Source organism: Malaclemys terrapin, chromosome 2 (assembly GCF_027887155.1).
Source record: "Malaclemys terrapin pileata isolate rMalTer1 chromosome 2, rMalTer1.hap1, whole genome shotgun sequence".
NCBI lineage: Eukaryota > Metazoa > Chordata > Testudines > Emydidae > Malaclemys > Malaclemys terrapin.
Window position 1 is genome coordinate 206,672,241 of NC_071506.1, and position 20,349 is coordinate 206,692,589.

Genomic DNA, 20,349 nt, shown 5'->3' on the forward strand with positions numbered 1-20,349 from the left:
TAGGATGTAGGGAGTCCCTGAAGAGCAGATCTTTATGGTATGCAGTCTCCCTAAATCATGATCTGTATAGTAGAAGTCCACTTGGCTACAAAGGGAGAGCTGAACCCATTGTGTTTTACTTTTTCATGATTTTGCCCTGAATCCCAGCAGATGCCTCCCGCGGGGCTGAAGCCCCTAGACCCCCCCCCCCTCCCTCTCCCCGGGCAGAAGTCCCTAGCCCCAGCACCCCGCTGCAGGGCAGAAGCCCCGAGCATCCCTCCCTCTAGTGTGCTAGGTGGAGAATATGGGCGGGGGAGAGGCGCCATGAAGGAACTTACATTTAAAAAACCCATATATTAAAGCTTAAGTAGTTTTACCTACAAACTTAATGGTTTAGCAAATACATTGGACACCAGTTTCCACTCTGTCCTGAGCAGCAATAAACTGAGATCCTGCTCCCATTGATACTTATGAAGTTTTGTTATTGACTCTGAGATCAGAATGGGAAGTGGATGGTGATAACACTAAACAGTTACACAAATAATCCATGCTTGCACGAGACTCTTGACACTGCAATGATGTGAATGATGTCCGCTATCTCACTACTGACACACAAAACTACTAAATATTACACAGTGAAAGATCTTCCCAAATTTCTGCTTACCTTTAATAAATTACTTTGACTTGTTAAAATAAATACTTAAGAATGTTATTTTAACAATATTTGAAAAGAATATTTAGAGGTTTTTATTAATCTTGTCAAGCTTCAGTTCAGGTTTCTGATTGAAGTTTTGGTATGGGTGATGCGATCTGCTTTTTAGAGGAAACAAAAAGCTCTGAACTCAGGTGTTGCTGGGTAAAGGAGGGAGTGATTTTTCCATTTTAAGGCTGTGTTTAAGTGTGCATGTATTTTGTTAATTATGTGATCACAAAGCTGCTTTGTATTAGCTCTTTTAATGGGGTCCACTTATCCTATAAATAGCATAGTATCAAAACTGAAATATTTTGATGGCTTGGATGAAAGTGTCTGGAATTGTTTTTCAGTATGATAGTTACACAGCACCTTACTGTCAGACTAATGATGATAGAGTGCATGATGACTTTTGGGCTTTGTAGTAGGCTGTCTCTGAGGTGAGGGGTGAAAACATTATCTAATTCTTGTGTCTAAACAGGAAAAGGCATCTGGAAATTGAGTCAGAACTTCAGTCCCTTCAGAAAGCAAACCAGCATCTTGAAAATATTTTGGAGGCAACCAAGGCACACAAACGTCATGAAGTCTCTCAACTGAATAAAATGCACAGAGAAACTATTAAGGTACAGGAATCTGTTAATGAGAGGTTGTAAATACAGCAGTATATAGTTACATCTGAGTTGGATGAAACAAAAGATTTCTTTAGTAAAAATAAGAGTGTAACATACTTTGCCTGACAAGTTTTTCAGTATATAAGCTCACTATATGATTAATGTGGTATCTTCATTTCTATCTTTTGTTCTGACATACTTCCTGATGCACTACTGCTTGTAACTGAATTGCAAATCAGAAAAAACATGCAGTTGTGTAGAATATAATTGACCAGCTTTGACCGTTTTACTTTATCCTGTATTTTGTTTATAGAATTATGAAATATGTTGCATTATAATTAAGGCTACGATTTTGTCACAGATGTAATGGATTTCGTGACTTCCAAAAACCTCCGTGACTTCAGGCAGCTGGAAGCTGCAGGGTCCCGCCACCACCTGCAGCGGCCAGGAGCTGTGAGGTACCCCTGCCACTTGAGGCCCCCAGATCTCCCTAGTGGCGGGGGGGGACCCCGCAGCTCCTCTCTGCCACAGGCACCGGCGGGGACCCTGCAGCTTCTAGCAGCCACAGGCGGAAGGGGACTCCACAGCTCCAAGTCATGGGGTGGAGGAGGACCCTGGAGCTCCAAGCCCCCATGGTGGTGGGCAGGGCCGGCTCCAGGCAGCAGCTTGGCAAGCAGGTGTTTGGGGCAGCCACTCCGGAGAGGGGCGGCAGGTCCAGCTATTCGGCAGCAATTCGGCGGACGGTCCCTCACTCCCACTCAGACCGAAGGACCTTCCGCCGAATTGCTGCCGCAGATCGCGATCACGGCTTTTTTTTTTTTTTTTTTTTTGGGCTGCTTGGGGCGGCCAAAACCCTGGAGCCGGCCCTGGTGGTGGGGGTCCCAGAGCTCCCAGCCGGCCCCCACAGCTGCCCAGCGGCTCCCCATTTTGTCATGGATATTTTTAGTAAAAGTCAGGGACAGGTCATGGGCAGTAAAGAAAAATTCATGGAAGCCTGTGACCTGTCCATGATTTTTACTATAAATATCTGTGACAAAATCTTAGCCTTAACTATAATCTGTGGCTATTTTATATTTAAACTAATGCTTCCTTCATAATTTCTGCAACAGAGCATGACTACTCCGACAAAGGCTTACCAACTAAGGTCTCGTCTGGTGCCACGAATAAGCCCTGAAATCTTTGTCTGTGATTCCATGGATATTCAGAGTTCTGGGGAGGTGGTGGATAATATTTTCAATGAGCCAGTTCCTCCAGAGATGAATGAACAAGCTTATGAGGCCATTGCTGAGGAGCTCAGAATGGTGCAGGTAAATCTTCAGAATAAGAGTGGAAGTGCATATGTAATTGGGTTTTTTTTTTTGTTTTACAAAAGCATGTTTTGATAGTCCATTGAGTAATATCATCTTTTCACCAAAAATAACTTTGGTTTTAATCTAACAATTCACTTATAAAACCAAAGTAAATGTTTAATAAATATTTTAGTAAATTATTGTAATGCCTAGTAGCATGCTATGCTGTACTGACGCACCTTTAGCATTTCCAGTGTAAACTCCACCAAGAGAGTTGGGTATTTTAGTTCAAACTTGTTATGCATTTTCTCTATCTACATATTATTCATTTATATTTCGTGAGAAGTCTTAGTTTAGCAGAAATGGCACGCTCCAGGGCATTTAAACCTGAATACTCAAACCAAACTATTCAATCACAGGGATACTCAGGCAGAGGGGCCACCATCATTCAAAACTGTGGATTAGTTCAAAGGTAGAAGAGACAGCATTATTTGAGAACCTGTTTAAAACTGTGTAAAACCTCAGTCCTTTTATCCTTCTTTTAAATTTCCTGAAAAGATGCTTTTGCCATAGAAGAGCAAAGCAAAGTTTCTGAGATAATCTTGATAATGTGGCTCTATTTTCATTAATACGAAAACTTGTATATAACAGAACTCCTTGCTGAACTGCCCTCAAACATTTCATATATCTCACAGATATTCCCAGAAATCGCTAGTCCATTTTTGTCTATTCTGAAGAGCAATTTGATGGATCAGGTCCCTCCATTTAAACTTATACACACACATACTTAAAGTTAAGAATGTGCATGTTTGCAGAATTGGGTCCCATGTTTGTATTTTGCTTTGAGGGATTTCCCAGAGATCTGTGGTACTGATAAACCAATAGTTATCTTTCTGAATGTCCTTGCTTCAAGCCATAAAGACTTAAAATAGTCAAGATTTTTGTATTTGGTGTACACAGAAGGTCTGACCATATGCCATATGAAAATAACTGAAAGAGAAGCTTTCTAATTATGCATGTCTGCCATGGTACAGGAACAGCTGAGTACTCTTCAAATCAAGCTGGATGAGGAAGAAAGTAAGAATATAAAACTTCAGCAACATATTGATAAACTGGAGCATCATTCTGCACAAATGCAGGAGGTGAGGTAGCTGTGTAGATCAGTTTTTCGTGAGAGAGTATATACAAAAGATGTGAATATCAATCACACTTCTCAACTATTTTCTGGCCCATCTTTAGTGAATTACTTGGAATTTTAAGAGGCAAAACTGCTAAAATTATAACACCAGAACTGAGCAAAAAGAACAGCCAGCATCAGTGCTTTCTAAAACTTATTTTGAAATATTTAAAGCTGCTTGATCATAGAGGAAAAGTATAAATGGCGAGGCACCCAAGATACTTACTAGTGGTGTTTTTTGCCCAATTTCATGATGTGTGGTAAATTACCAGTTGTCTCAAAAAATATTTTCTCTAAAATTTTGCAGTGCTAAAAATACACCTAGTTCTAGCAGTGAACAAACAAAAGTGTCATTACTATATATAAAGTTTACAGGTCCGCTTTCTTTCTTTTTTCTATTTGTGGATCTACCCAGCCTAGCTAACCAAAACTAAAACAGTTGTGTGGAATATTTTTCTGCAATATGTACACAATGCACTGTGTAACACATACGATACAGCACCCCCATCTGTGACTGAGTTATGTCACTTAATCTCTTGAGCCCCCTTACCTCCCTAAAGTGGTTATCTATCTCATTAAGGGTTTGGGAAGATTGTAAAGATCACTGAAGACAAAATACGCAATTTAGGTGTGAGGAATTATTCCACTGAGTTATACAATTCACTTTTGTTGATAGGCAGAGTTTATAAATGGTGATCTCACAGTAAAATTAAGGAATAGATTTTAGGGTAATGCCATAAAGTGGATAACTTGCTCTCTTTGTGGTATAATGGGAGCTGTAGTGGAAGAGTAGAAAAGATGAGTGTGGTAAAGGGAAGATGGGATTGACAGAGAAGAGCATCAGTCTTCCCCCATGCTTCCATTACTTCAGCTTGGGAGCAGATATGAAGTTCAAAATTGTCAGATGGAGGGTACTTAAAGTGAGGCTGATAGGTCCTTTTTTATCTCTGTTTGCTTCCTCAATTACCTCAATAGTTCTTCTTGCTCTATGGGCTTCCAGTTTACTAAGCTATTCACAACCATAACACACTTGAATGTTCAGGACTCATGTGATTGGTTTGATTATAAATATCCAAAATAACTTTCTCAGCATACAGAGAAATGCATTTTACATAGTCAGAGCTGGAAAATACACAACACATAAAAATATTTATATTATTTCAACTATGATTTATACGCTCCTATACTCCCCTTCCATTTTTAAATTTTATTTCTCTTCTAAAGCTGTTCTCATCAGAAAGAAGTGACTGGAATAAAGAACAGCAGGAGCTTCTTGGACAGATAACATTTCTCAAGACACAACTTCAAGACACTCAAAGCAAGACTGATAGTAAGTCTGTGTAGCACTGAAATGCTGTGTGAATTTCTCAAGAGGTTTAATGTTTTGAAGCTACTATGACAAATACTGAATAACTGCTTTGGTTGTGTAATGATATATATAATTCTGTCCTATGAGTAATTTTTCCTGTCCACTCTTGATCAACCTGCATGGTTGGTCATAGAGTTTAAGGTCAGAAAAGGCCACCAGATCATCTACTCTGACCTCCTCTATATCACAGGATCTCCAGTTATAGACAATGGAAGGAGACGATTCATCCTAAGTGAATATGGAATATTGTTTTAGAAGGTTAAAATAATTTAAAATAATAAAAAGGAAAAGGGTGCACGATCATTCTACCAAGCTACAGTCCCAGATTCAGGAGCAAGTTTTAACCTTCCTTCTTATTTGTTCCCTTCTATCATTTTAAGTTTTTAAAAAATGTCTTCACTTGTCTTAACTCCCACTGGTGTCTATCTACTAGAATGCCTGCATTATATTCTGAGGGCATAGACCTAGCATACCTATATATTTTTAACATTTCCAGTTAGATTGGTTAGACAACTAGAAATATAGTAATGTTTGAACTCATTTTCCTGATACAACTAATATAGAAGCTGTTGGACTTTTCTTTTTCCATACTTCTCATACATGATTAGCTTAGAATATTTAAAACTCACAAGTGTGGTAAACAGGTGAACCTACTTAAGATGACTTTTTAAAATACAAAATACAGTAAAATGTGAGAACACTTAAACAATAAGCAAGTTCTAAATCTACTCTCAAGATTACACTGCCTATAAAATTAAATTGGGTTAACATGCATTTAGTTTACAATTCTGACTTACAATTACATGCCCCCCTCCTAGCATCCTTTTGATTCTGTATACACTTTTTCTACAAGTCAGTACTTCACTGACCCTTCTTTACCTCTTTTTTTCTCCTTAAGTTTTTTTCCCCACAGTTTTTTTTTTTTTTTTTTTTTTGAGGAAATGGCCAGTTTTACTGAGAGTTGTATGTAGTTTTGTTTAATTTTCACATAAGATTTTTCAATATCCCTGATATTGCATCTGCAAGTGAGCATTTTTATAAATTAACAAAACTTCATACATTTCTGCATGTTTTTGACAGTATTAAAAAGTGAAGTCCATGACTTACGCATTGTCCTGCAGTCTGCAGACAAGGAGCTGTCTGTTGTAAAGATGGAGTATAACACCTTCAGAGAAAATCAAGAGAAGGAAATGAGTCAACTCTCTATGAGACATATGGATGTACAACTCCAACTGGATAATGTTAGGTATGTGGTCAGTTCCTTCTTAGTGGAAGTTTCTAAGCCGTCCACATGAGAGTGCATCCAGATTCTTAATTCTATGCTAATATGTGCTAACTTTCACTGTAAATAATCATTCCTATAAAGCAGAGCTCAAGTTAACCGCTGTATTTTTTGGTACATACACACACTGCTTTTACAGGCTCAACTATTTCCTGTATATTTAGAAGATAGGGAAAAAAGGTGGTGAAATTAACAGAGACTACAGGGAAGCCTCCTTAATTTCAACATTTGTGCCCATAGCATTTTTCCATTGCAAGTAGAATCTCAGAGTTACGGACACCTTGGGAATGGAGGTAGTCCGTAACTCTCAAATGTCCGTAACTCTAAACAAAGTGCAGTTCAGGCTCAGCAGCTGACATGCCAGGCTTCAGCAGCTGCTGAACTCCCTACTGGGTGCTGGCCTGAGTCTGCAAGCTTGTCTCCCTCCCGTGTGTGTGTGTGTGTGTGTGTGTGTGTGTGAGAAAACAGTGTGTCCCCCCTCCCCAGGGAGGGGAAGTAAAAACAGTGTATCCCTGTCCTAGGCAGGGGGGGCAGCACGTCCTCCTTCCAGCCAGGGTGAGGGCGGCAGGGATGAAAGCGCAGACCCCAGTGCTGCTTCTGCTCAGCTGGCTCCAGCTGCCTTGGGCTGGCAGCCCCAGCATCTTGCTGTAAGTGGCTGCCCCTCGTGGGGGAGGGGGAGGGACAGGCAGCCCAAATGTGCCAACCTTTGAGATGCAATACAAGCACAGTACAGTATTGCTTTTTTTTCTTTCTTTTATTTATCTATTTATTTGTCTCTGCTGCTGCCTGATTGGTTACTTCCAGTTTCACATGGTGTCCCATTGACGGGTCACTCCATAACTCTGGTGTTCGTATCTTTGAGGTTCTACTGTACATGTGATTTTTCCAGTAAGTGTTCTGACCTCCCTTAAGTAGAGTGAATTTGCTGAGGAAGCCTGGTTTTTTTTTTTTTTCAATTCTTTAATGCTAAAATTAAAAGCCTCGCTCTAGTTTGCCCATGATGTCACTGCTTCACATTGTTGTGGGCATCGAAGAATCCATATAACTAAAATGAAAACATACATTTAAAATCAGTTTGAAAGGTTGGCAATTCAGGATTGAAAATCTTTCTGTACTACATGCTATAATTGACATTAAGTGCTATTAGGAGCAGGAAACTGGTAAGATTTTATTTATCATTCAATAGCAAGTGATATTAAACAGGCACATTTGCACTAAAGTAACACAATCTCAGTGCATGGGAAATCTTTTCCATTAACCAAGATGACAAATGGTCTTGACTGCATTATTGCATCCTATTGGGATTACATCTTATGTGGCATGTGACATCTTCTAAGCAATATATTGAAGACTGAGAACCATGCATCAAAACTGATGACATGGTTTCACTATTGTGCCTAATTAAATATTAAGAAACTGACCCTTTTAGAGGTGCTCTAGTAAATACCAATCTACCAGCTCCGTATTCGTTTTGTTTCGTAACCTTTGTCAGCAGGTGCACAGCCCCTCTAATTCTTTACTTTTTTAACCTTAATATTAAGTGACCTAAATATTCCTCAAGCTAACAGTTTAAAAGAAAACAAATCAAGCTATATAATATGCAGAAAGCTCTTGTGAGACAAATAACCTATACATGGGTAAGAGAGAATGTAACTGAATAAACATGTGTGAATATGTTATGTTAATCACTACCATCAGCAGATAAACAATGACTGATGGTGACTGAAATATCACTTAAAACCTATCTCCTAGAACTGGAAGGGACCTTGAAAGGTCATTGAGTCCAGCCCCCTGCCTTCACTAGCAGGACCAAGTACTGATTTTTGCCCCAGATCACTAAGTGGCCCCCTCAAGGATTGAACTCACAACCCTAGGTTTAGCAGGCCAATGCTCGAACCACTGAGCTATCCCTCCCTTTAAGGGTGTAAATCTTGGCTCTTTTTAGAGGAAAGCAGCAGTGGCTGTACGTCCAAAACATCACAGCCTCTCTCCCACCATTTCCACCAGTGCCCCTAAAAACCAGGGATTTGGAGCAATCAAATTTTTGAATGCTCTGCTCCAGCTCCAGGCAAAAACCTACTAGTCCGTACTCCAGCTCCGGGCTCCACTCCAAAGCCCTGCTTAAAACACTTGAGGTGTCACTTAATATTTTGGGAGTTGTCATAAAAATATCATAACCAAAGCCTGTAAGTCTTGACATGACATCCATTTTTTATAAAACACTCTGTAGATTATTTATAGCTTTTAAAATATAATTATTTTTATTGTCCAGTACAAATTCTTGTTTTCTAATAATGTCAAAAAAAATTTTTAATGAAGGCTAGAACATGAAAAGATTCTTGAAGGAAAAACAAGTCTGCAGGATGACTATGACAATTTACAGGAAGTAATGAAGTTTGAAACTGATCAGCTGAAGCAACAGCTTGAAGACAACAAACAAGAAAGTGAAGCACTGAAAACCGAGCTTCATGTAAGAAAGCCAAACCTGTTACACAGTATAATCGCACCTCTCATTTAATCAAATTATGTAACTCGTCTCATTAAAATGACATTACCAATGTTGGGCCAAAAAAATTCACTATTTTGATAGTCCTATCTAAGGTGTTACTTCCAGAGTTTATTTAATTTTCCAGCCAACTCTTGAAAACCATTGGTTATAAGAAGATATCAAATCACATTATGCTAAATTTCTGTTGTCTACCAAAGAAATCATTATCATTTGACAGGTCTTGATTAAGATGGGCTAGTTGATAAAGAAACTGGGCATTGCTTTTGAGATGAATATTGGGAGGAATACCCTGGAGGGTTTAGATTTCAATTCTGGCTAAAAATGGCATCTCTGAAATATTTGAAAGTTGGTGCTTTTATACATTGGCAATAATGGTCTTGTCATAGTGATTTATTATTTCTTGGTGTTAGATCACTGTCCTGCAATCTAGTTGCTGCTTTCTTTGAAAACCTTTCACAGACTTCAGTGATTGCAGAACACAGCAACAAGGCTGCTCAAGGGCTTTTGTAAATGCTTTTGCCTCCTTTCTGTGTTGTATGCTGGCTACCTGATCAGCATACTTGTTTCAAGGTCTCTCTTTTGGCATTTAAAGAAATAACTGACAGACTGGAAACTATACATTCCTTTTTAAAAATAACACTGTATAGTATTACAACTGAAAAAAATTAAAACCTAAATTGAAAATTGTGTTAATTTGTGCCCCTTAGGATCCTAAATTATTCAAGACTTATCTAACCATAGGTCTGCTATCTCTCATAATGACAACTGAGGTGGTTGGCAATAGAATTGCTGACTTGTCAGCATGCACTAGAGTTTACCTTTAGAATTATTCAGGACAAGGTTCAAGAACTCTTTGTTTCTGTTTTGTGTATGCTTTATGTAGCATTTTGAGTGTTTTATTTTTTCTTCCTCCTTTCTAATCTTTTGGTTTAAAATTATTTTTTTATAAATATATTATATATATATATATATATATATATATATATATATATATATAAATAATGTTGGTACCAAATATCCAAATGCCTAACAGAAGAGTTTAAAATATTTTTATCGATACACTTCAAACAGAATGTTATAAAAAATTATATTATGTGTTTTAGAATCTTTTAGAACTTTTGGAAACAGAAAAAGGACGTAATCAAAAACTAACAATGCAATTACAAGAAGACAAAGAAAATAATTCAAAGTGAGTGTTGTTGTGGGTTTGATTTCTAATTGAAGTCAATGGTTTCATTCTATGCTAAGCTTCATTTTTTTCGTAGTTCTTGCTATGAAATACATTTCTTTTTCCAAAAATAAAAATGCAAACCTTCTAAATGCATTGTTGTGGAAAATATTCACCTCTGAGTTAACTGCCAGGAATGAATTTGGCCCAAAGACTGGTGAGTTCTTTAAATCTCTGAAATCACTATGCATGGTGTATCTTTTCATGTATTTTGTAATTGCCATTATCTATCTCTTGATATAAAGAGAAAAATGTTTTAGTATCTAAGATATCCGTTCTCTTTCTAAAAAGAGAAAACAATAAGAAACAGATGAGGCAACAATAACACCTTCAGTTCACCTGAAAACACCCATTCAGAAAAGCTTGTTAGAGATTTTTGTCCCCAGGCAGTATAGCGATGATTACGTGATGAATTTTTAGTCCGTGTCTTTACCCACTAAAGACAGCACTACTTCTTTTTAATTATTTTTAATGAACAGTTTCATTATAAAAATGTTCTTTGGTATGTGAAAGGTCTAGCATCAGCTGCAATGTATGGCTGCAAGCTGAACCATTCGTTTTTTTTAATAGCATTAATCAGCTGGTAGTGAAAGAACCTTTAGAACTAAATGGGACCGAAGGCCAACCTACATAGTCAGTTCCTTGTTCAAGCTGTCTTTTCTTATGTTTTGATTAAGTCTCTTACAAGAAAAATATTCCTTCTCTTCTAGAGAACTCTTGAAAGTACTTGAAAATGTACAGCTGGAAAAACAGTCCTCTGAAATGGTGACACGATGTGAGCAGCAGGTATAAAAGCACATTTTGACAATTGGGTTTTCTTGGATTCCCTGTATATTAATGGCAATAGAACTTTTATTAAACTAACTGTTTAAAGTTTAATAGCAAAACAAATTCAGTGCTTTCAAGTCTCAGGAATCACAGTTGCTTTTTAACTACTATGATACCTTTTAGCCCCTCCAGCATATTAAGCAGTACAGCTGTCTCTCTTGCGTTATTCCTAGTGTTACGTTTATACTAAATGTACATAAGAGGTAATTGAGGGCTTTTTCCATAACTAAAATAAAGTTTCTTCCAGGAAGCAAAGTTGCAGAAATTAGAACAGAATCTGGCTGCTGCCGAAGAGGTTATTGCTTCTCTGCAGAAGACTAACACTGCTGACAAGGTAGCTACTTTTTATTGTTGGTTCACAAGTTCTGAAAGAAATTGACTTCTTTGCAGCAGAGCTGGAAGCCAAGCCCTTCCTAACTGTGATAATAGGTGGAAAAAGCTCTCATACATCTGGCACAGGGTCTTCAAGACAGCTGGGGAAAGAAGGCTGGCACAGTGCCAGAGAAAACAGGGTGGAGATATAAGGGGACAGCTGGAGAGGGAAGACAAAAGGGAGTTGTGCTGTCTGCTGGACAAAACAGCTAACACAAGGTCATGAACGTATCACCTGTTGATTGACAGGGAGTTTCCAGTCAGGCTCATCTGCTGAGGAATTGAAATTATAAACCATAGGAATGACACAGTAAGAATCTCACTGTAATTCTTGTCAGTAAAGTCAATCCACGTTTCATTTAAGGTAGCTTCACCAGTTTTCTGAAAGCTCCTTTGGTGAATAACTTTTATCATTGAGTATAACATACATTTAAGAAATTATATGGGAACTCATTGTCATGGATGGTCAATCAATTCCTGACTTGCTCTGCTTTCATAACAAAGGAAAAATTTAGGGAGCTTGGGTGGGATTGGAGGGAACTGCCACACTAAATCCAGAGTCTAGTAATGGTTTCTTGAAGATGACTCACTCCATTAAGTTTCCACCTGCTTCTTACAGCAACATTCATAACCTTCTACCAGAAGAGGATCAGAGTGGAACTAAACAGTTTTACTACAAAACAGTCTTTTTCCTTTTAACCTTGGAATAGTAAATAAGCTATTTAACTCTTGTTAACCTTAGGGTAAAGAAAGGTGCTTTTTAACATCAAAAATTGTACTGTTCCTTCACACTCTAATCAAAGTAACTTAAAAAAAACCATTCCAAATATTTTCTTGGTTCAAAGTGAAATATGGGCTAAGCAAAAATTATTTAAATAGTAACAAAGTTCAGTGAAATTGGGGTTCAACATTTTTCTTCTTTTACAGGAGGTTGTATCTGACTTGATGAGCCAGATCCAGGAGCTTAGGACATCTATTAGTCACAAGACAGAATCCATTGATGGACTGACAAGAGAGCTGGAGGACGTAAATGTATGTTCCATTTTTGAAAAGATGTGGGGCAATGTTGGGTATCACAAAAATGGAATGGAATGCCAGGCTGAACACTTTCAATTACATATTTTATCATAAATGTGAAACAGCGTAATTTGCTGTAGGCTGAGTTTCTTTCAACTTTTGTTGTGTTCTTCTGAGCAGTTTATGCCTAGTGTGGTCTTGGAAACTGAACTTTTTCCACATGGTGAGTAGACAGACATTTCTCTTACTGGACCTACTCAGTTCCTGTGAGCTTCAATCAGCTGACACATTCATGTTTAATTTTGTTGAGAAATTGGTGGTTTGAGAGATCAGTAAATGAAGCTGAAGTCACTGAGTTCATTTGTAGGAAAGAAACTGTAGTTATGAGACAACTCCTAGGTTCCAGTCTTGCAAGCACACGTGACTCAATAAGATTCTTATAATAAAGTTATTTGCTTGCATAAGTACTTGCAGGAGGTGGGCCCTTACTTACTAAATTGTGCTTTCTCACTGAAGCTGTGAGACTTTTGTCTTCTGCTTTACAGTGTGCTTTTTTTTTTTTTTTTAAACAGAGGTCTTGCAGTCTTTTATACTTTGTTTTATTGCAAACTGATACAGCAACACATGCAGTATTTGACATGTACTGTGAACCCAAAAGGACTCAGCATAGAAATGAACATACAACTTCAGAATATGAACTATAATTTTTCTGTGTGCATATTACATCAGGTACACCCAGCATACACACTTATCCTATCGGAAATAGTTCTCTGTTTCATTGCAATCTTCATGGAAGATCTCAAAGTACTTTCCAAACACATTTATTCACAAGATCCTTATGAGGTAGGTTAGCATTATACCTGTTTTACAAATGCTAGAGGTGGAGCCTTTGACTGACCCATGGTCACACAGGATATTAACAGTTCTAGGAAAGGAACAAGGCATGACTATCACTTATAGATATGATCTTAAAATAGTCAGATGACATTGAATTTATAATCTCAGTTTTAGTTCTGATGCAAAACCTTAGTTTGTGGGATTTAGCAAGCAGTAATACTTCTATTCACTGGACCTTTAGTATTGTTATCTCAGACAATTCTCTAAACAGTATTTTATAGTTCTGTCATCTCAAGACCCCAAGATCCAACAGCTGAGATGCTTTTAGCAATTTTCTTTGATATCTTGCTTGCATTGTCATAGTCCTAAAACTTAACTTTGCTGTTTTCTTAGTGGAAGTATAATTCTGCCCTGGCTGCAAAAGACAAAAACAAAGCAATCATAGAGGATCAGGAAAGGCAGATTGAGGAGCTGAGAGAAGCCTTGGAGAGAAAACAGGCAGCTGATAAAGTTAATGTAAGAGTGTTAACATCAGTACTATATTGTGATTGTTTCTGCTACAGATGAGTTGGACGTATTTGATTTTTAGTTTAAAGTATTTACATGGATTTTAACCTCACTTGGAGATGTCTGGGTCTGGGAGGTCCTGATGCACGGGGGTTGGGTGGATGGGGAGCAGCTCTCTGTACTGTGACCCCTCCTCCCACAGCTGAGGAGTGATGGGGCAGGAAGTAGAAGAGGATGCTGAGCTTCCTGCAGCTCGGGGGAGGTTTCTGGGGGTGGGTCTGACACAGCCCCAGCCACTCCTTGCACGGGAAGAGGAAGTTCCGTCCTCTCCTGCCTCCAGCTCAGCTGGGACTAGCAGCTGATCCTGGCTCAGGGTAGGAGCCATTGGCTGGGGTGTCCCCAGCCTTGCAGTGATTTACTTCTCCACCGGCTGCTCTGGGTGCTTGAAATGATGTACCTGTGCAACTAGGGAGTGGTGCGTGACTGCTCTTGCAGGTTCCCTTTGCTTCCCTGTCAGCCTTTTTTCTGCAGGGAAGCAAAGAAATCTGCGGGGGACATGAATTATGTGTGCACACAGTGATGCAGAATTCCCCCAAGAGTATACATAGTACCTCTATTCTTCAACTTAGCGCCATTCCTACATCTACCAGAACAAACTGTTCACCTCTCAAACCTCCCTTCCTCTGCAAATAGATCTCCACTATGCGAGCGATCTAGGGAATAGTATAAGATTGCAGACTTCACTTTAGACCTTAACTAATTTGGGGTCTATATTACCATGTCTTTGTGAGGTGAATATTTACTTTAGTTCTAACCTTATTTAAACAAACAAAAAAAAGGTAGAGGGAAAGGGACCTTTGTAATTAATAAACCATTACTGTAAACCACTTTACTCCAAAGCAGGTATTTTATTTCTATTTATTTCACTCTTCCTACATTTGTTTGTCTATTTAAATAAAACAGATAGAGCTCCTGTATGAAGACCTGAACCATACCACTGAGCAGCTAAGCATGTTAACAGAGGCTTCTAAAAAACATGCAGTATTGCTTCAGTGTGCACAAGAAGACTTAGTAAAGAAAGAAGCTTTAATTCAGGAACTTAAGGAACAGGTAAAATTTAGGAAGTTCATCCTAAAGAGTCAGCTATTCATTTTTTTGAGAGACTTACATCATACATTGCCATCTACCCACAGTTCCCTAACTGGTTGCTTTTTGTTAACAATCTCTCACTGCATTAGACAGTGATAATTTAAAGGATTTTGAACAAAGGTCTGGATAAGCTTTACAACCTTGCTAATGGGGAGTCCTAAGCTAGCACAAGTGTTAATTCTGAAGGCTTTGATTTTACATGAGAGTGGAAATAAAGACAAAGCAACCTGAAGTCCGAGCAATACAAAACAGGGTTTTCTTTTTCCTCCTTGTCATATGTGATAGTTTGTTTGTAGATAGTATCATGGGGGTAACTGATGATCTGTCTAAATGATACAAAGTAAGAAGGTGATTTGAAGTCACCCCTAATATATTTTGGAGCACAAATATCCATCTACCTTAGGGTACATCTGTCCTGCATGCTCCTTACACCAGTGTGTAGAGTACATACACTGCACACTCCCCTAACACGAGTATTAGTAGTAATGTAGATAGTGAGGCACTGCTTAGGTGAGTAAAGAGACTCATGAGCACTCTCTATGTACCTTGTACGGGTTTCCATTCTCCCAAACAGTGCTTCCCTCATCTACACTGGAACGTCCTGCTGGAGCCTTTCTCCACCACAGGGAAAGACTCTGGCAACAGAGAGAGGCTCTGGCAAGAGGAGGCAGTAGGGAAAGGCTCTGGAAGCTCCCCACTGCCAGAGTGTTTCCCTGCTGCCTTCCCCTGCCAGATCCTTTCACTGACCATGTAACTACACACAGCAGCTTGATTTTCATTGTGTTGTGTACGTACCCCAAGTAGAGTGAGGCTGAATGCTAGTCAAAAAGAAGCAGATTAGCTGCTAACATAGTACCTTGTTTAAATGTTTTTAAATAGTGTTTGCTTGGAGATCAACAAGGGAACAAGACCGTAGGTACAGTAAATGTGGAAGAACTGTTGATACGAGAAAACATAGTGTGAAGTCTAATATATTTAAGTACTCAGAATATATAGAGTAAACTTGCATACTTAAAAGCTACTAGTTTTTGCTTTAATTCTTTCAACATTCTGTGAACTTTAAGCGCAAACTGAATTTTAATTGATTGGGCTTTATAATAGCTGGACAAAAAAACAGAAGAACTGGAAAAGAGGAAAAGTGACTATGAACTAAAAATGCAACAATTAGACTGCTTTGTGGACTCTGCTGCAATAGCGCTGCCACAGGTATAGTATTTCATTTTAATTATGTACTGTAGTTTTCTTCACTGAAGAAGCAAAGCAGTGTGTGTGTGTGTGGGAGGGAAAACATCTTTAGACTGGGTACAGAAATAGTGATGGTATATTGAAAAGAGTTGTATAGTCTATGAAATCCTATTTCTGTTTTGTAAGGTAAACAGCATTATTGATGTTTGTCTCCTAGTTACACAGCATTAACAAGTAAAATCTTTTAATGTATACTTCTGCAGTATAGGGAAGACTCCTCCTTCTCAGTATGACTGTTTTTACTTGTCAGAGTCCAAAAACTCCCCCTAATTTTGGTGTAAATCTGGCAAAATTCCTGGAAACTCAGGAGCAGGAAATAGCAGATCGGAGAGCTTCTGCCATTACTCTGGAACATCTTGTATCTGAATTAAGTGAAGAAAGAACAGCTAAAAATGATGAAATCCTAAGGCTAAAGGTAATGTGAAGTAAACAGAAAAGGTAGTTTTTAAGGTTAAAGTTAATATGAAATGTATAAACTATCCTAGTGGGTTGGTGTTTGGCACTCTGCACTGCCATGCAGGAAGCCTGCTCTTGATCTTCTCCTTTCCTGGGCTGGTAGCATTCTAAAGAAGCCGAGCAATCAGCTGATAGAAAAAAAGATAGTCTCTTGTATCACTTTGTTGCAATCTCTGTTGCTGATATACCAGCAACGTTGGCTTTCTGCAAAGCAAATTTTGGTCACGCTTTATTGGTATGGGATCCATAGGTGTAGTTTGACTTCTGTATTTGGGCGGGGGAGGGCAGTTACAGTCAGGCCAACAGGGCTGCGTGTGGAGTGGAGGGTGGGGAGCCAATTCTGAGCCTGCCTGAGGCTTGCTGTTTGGGGCGAGGGGGCAACGCCTTATCCCCAAATTATGCTCATGATAGGATCTTGACAGAGAATTTCTTATGTCTTCCATTGAACAGTTTCAGAATATTTGTTCCTTCTGTACTTTACTGGAAATTGTTTGGAAACGAAAACAAGAATTGTGGTGTAGTGTTAAAATAACGTGTTTTTCTTGCTTGGTTTAGGGACAGTTATGTGAACTGGAAAACCTGCGCCTGGAAATGCAGATATTAACAGAGAATAATAGGAACCTACAGAGCCAGCTTGAAGAGTATCAGAGAGAAAGGAAGAACCGGTAAAAGCTGTCCTAACCCTTAAGTGATTATGTAAACTAAATTGTAATTCTTTCTTTACTGCAAGTAGGGTATTACACGTACTGTATCAGAACTAGTTAAACTAAGAAGACTCAATTAAACCTATTTTTATGGAAATGCTTTAATGGCCAGTAAATAGTATTGCCTTTGAAATTATAAATGATTACAGTACAACAATTAAGTTATAAAAGAAACAGGTTTATAACTCCTAACTATCTGTTCGTGCAGCTTTTAACTGGGAAAAGTAATAGAATATAAACACTATCCATATTAAGAAAAATAGACAAAATGAAATGCTGTCCCGGTGACATCAATTGGAGTTTTGCCATTGACTTAAATGGAGTCAGGATTCCACACCTCATCTTTTGACAGTAAGAAACATAACTGTTTCTATGCTTTGTGCAAAATGGAAAAATGATTGATGAAAAGGCTTCAAACTGGTTCATACCCTTAGATGAAAAAATATGATCTTTGTCTGAATTTGCAGGCTAAGCTCTTAGTTTTGGACTTTTTTTTTTGTTTGTTTGTTTTTTTTCCCAAAATCTTCATTTGTTCTGGTGTTTTTCTGTTTGATGAATTCCCTAGAGGTTTTACAAAGTGTTAAATATGAAGTTGTTTTGAAGCATAAATCAGTGTAATATGAGGTTTTGTCACTACTAATTATAAATCACTTAAGGAAAAAACTTAATGTAATAAAGGACAAGTCAGACACAAAGGTGTGGCACCTTACAACTGGATATAAAGTAGGACCTGAATCTGCCTTTCCATTAGAAAGCATTGAAAATTAGAACATTACAAAGTTTTTCTAATTTAAATTCTCTAACTGACAAATGTTCATGGCACAAAAATACTGAAACAGTGACAAGTAGTTGTAGAAGTGTCTTTGAATATTTTAGATATATTTCCACATAAAAAACTAGAACATTATTAAGATTGCAAAGTCAAGAACTTAAAAGTTAGGAAATCCGAGAATTAAGGATGCCTGTGCAACTTTAATTCAGTTCCCTTGTGCCTATGTATTAGGATACCATTTTTCCATTATCGTATACTGGTTTTTTTTCCCACCGGACCCCAGCCTCATTCGGTGCACAGAATAGATGGTGCACACTTAATGAACAGTTGTCCAATATTTTGTTTCCTCATTTTGCAATGTGGTGTCCCATGCCTCATTTACTGCACACTATTCAAACCCGGCTCTGAAGACAGATTTATTAATTTCCTCATGGGCTTTTCTGTGGTGCTCATCACTATAGTATCTGGTTGCTTCATAAACATTAATTTATTTTCACAACATCCCTATGTGTGTCGAGAGGGTATTATATCATCCCCATTTTACAGACAGGGAGCTGAGGCTCAAAGAGAGAGGTCAAGTACCAACTAATTTTGGGACATGATTTGGGACATGACACGTGGACATGATTTTTCAAAGTATGTAGCACTTAATATGTTCAAACCTCAGCTCCCATTGACTTTAATTGCAGCTGCAGGCACTCAGCACTTCTGCAAATCAGATCACAAGGTCGCAATCAGGCACCCAGTAAATAAGGAATATATAAGAAACTTTTCACAAGAGGTCAGTAACTTGACTAGCATCACACAGGAAGTCTGGCAGGGATGAAATTCAGATTTCCAGGCAGGATTCAATTGCCTTCCCTGTGAGACCATCCTTTCTCTTCCTGTACCCATCTTCTGCTGTCTGAATAATAGGCCTTGCTACCAGCCCTGCCTATAGTATATGTATATGTCTTCTCATATCATTTTTCTAAAATATTAAAGATAATCACAAGCGTCTCATGAAAGGAAAATAAACACACTTTTTTACTTTCTGATAGTTTATCTTTTCTTCCAACTGTTTCTTGAGTGTTTTTGTTATCTCCTGTTAAACTCAAACAAGTCTCTAAATATTCTGAATAAAAATCATTTCCTCTTAACTGAGCAAGACCACTGAGTTCTCTTAGGAGGGAGTTGTTTTCTGCAAACCATATGGAGTATCAAAATTGTGGCAGCTAAAAATGTTTACTTGAAACCCTGAGGTTTATCATAAAGCTCTGTATTAGACACTCCTGTTCGTAAACCAACACCAAATGAAACTTTTTTTTAATTAAAATGCTGATTTCTCTGCACGTAGCAAAAATCTTTCTTTTGGAGAGAATGTATTTTTGGTAACTAAAACTCTTAAGAATATAAAAGTTTAAACTGCTTCCAGAACTATATTTTGTGATATATGGTAATCAGACTTTGAGCAAGCATTAAGAAAATTACAAGTATTACTAGTTTTTTCTGGTGCATCTCTTGTGTTATAAATGGTTCCCTTTGCACATAAGAAAGATGAATTCTCATTCTTGGACTTCTACAGTGGTCACAAGCACTCTGACATTCAGCACCTAAAAGAGAGAGACAAGGAAATTGCTGAAGAGAGACTAGCAAAGGTATTATATCTTTTTATATGATGTTCAATTGTTTTGCTGGTTGTAAGTGTTGCTGTTCATGTTTTGTTCTATTTCATATCAATGCAAAATTTATAATTCTCGTGAATTCTAAAGGATACTGGGCCTGATTTTAATCTATCATTGCTTTTACATTGCTTTAACTCAATTGAATTCAACAACAGTAATGATGATTTACAGCAGAATAAGAGAGGAGAATGAGACCCACTGAGCTTGATTAATCTTCACCAGGAAATAGAGGCCATGTCTACACTTATTGGGGATCGACGCTGCTGCAACCTATGCAGCGGGAGCTGATTTAGCGGGTCTAGTGAAGTTCCGTTAAATCAACTGCAGAGTGCTCTCCGGTCAACTCAGGTACTCCACCAGAATGAGAGGAGTAAGGTAAGTTGATGGGAGAGCGTTGTGCATAGATCACGGCAGCGTTGAGTAAGTGTAGACATGGCCTCCATGTCCCAGTGAAGATGAATCAAGCTCACTGGTTCTCATTCTCCTCTCTTACTCTGCTGTAAATCATCATTACTAGGGCCCTACCAAATTCAGGGTCCATTTTGGTCGGTTTCACGCTCATAGGATTTTAAAAATCATAAATTTCATGATTTCAGCTATTTAAATCTGAAATTTCACGGTGTTGTAATTGTAGAGATCCTGAACCAAAAAGGAGCTGTGAAA

General features: G+C 38.2%; 1 protein-coding gene across 1 annotated transcript in view; it reads left to right on the forward strand.

Moving 5' to 3' along the window:
* Nucleotides 1–20,349, forward strand: part of KIF15 (kinesin family member 15) — a 47,016-nt gene that overhangs the window by 19,456 nt on the left and 7,211 nt on the right. Inside the window, exons 16-31 of the mRNA XM_054020641.1 lie at nt 1,152–1,293; nt 2,391–2,588; nt 3,605–3,712; nt 4,972–5,077; nt 6,197–6,362; nt 8,718–8,868; nt 10,011–10,096; nt 10,846–10,921; nt 11,211–11,297; nt 12,263–12,367; nt 13,583–13,705; nt 14,660–14,806; nt 15,947–16,051; nt 16,341–16,505; nt 17,102–17,211; nt 19,587–19,659. Of these exons, the coding sequence (XP_053876616.1) occupies nt 1,152–1,293; nt 2,391–2,588; nt 3,605–3,712; nt 4,972–5,077; nt 6,197–6,362; nt 8,718–8,868; nt 10,011–10,096; nt 10,846–10,921; nt 11,211–11,297; nt 12,263–12,367; nt 13,583–13,705; nt 14,660–14,806; nt 15,947–16,051; nt 16,341–16,505; nt 17,102–17,211; nt 19,587–19,659 (1,948 nt within the window). The remainder of the gene's footprint in view (nt 1–1,151; nt 1,294–2,390; nt 2,589–3,604; nt 3,713–4,971; nt 5,078–6,196; nt 6,363–8,717; nt 8,869–10,010; nt 10,097–10,845; nt 10,922–11,210; nt 11,298–12,262; nt 12,368–13,582; nt 13,706–14,659; nt 14,807–15,946; nt 16,052–16,340; nt 16,506–17,101; nt 17,212–19,586; nt 19,660–20,349) is intronic.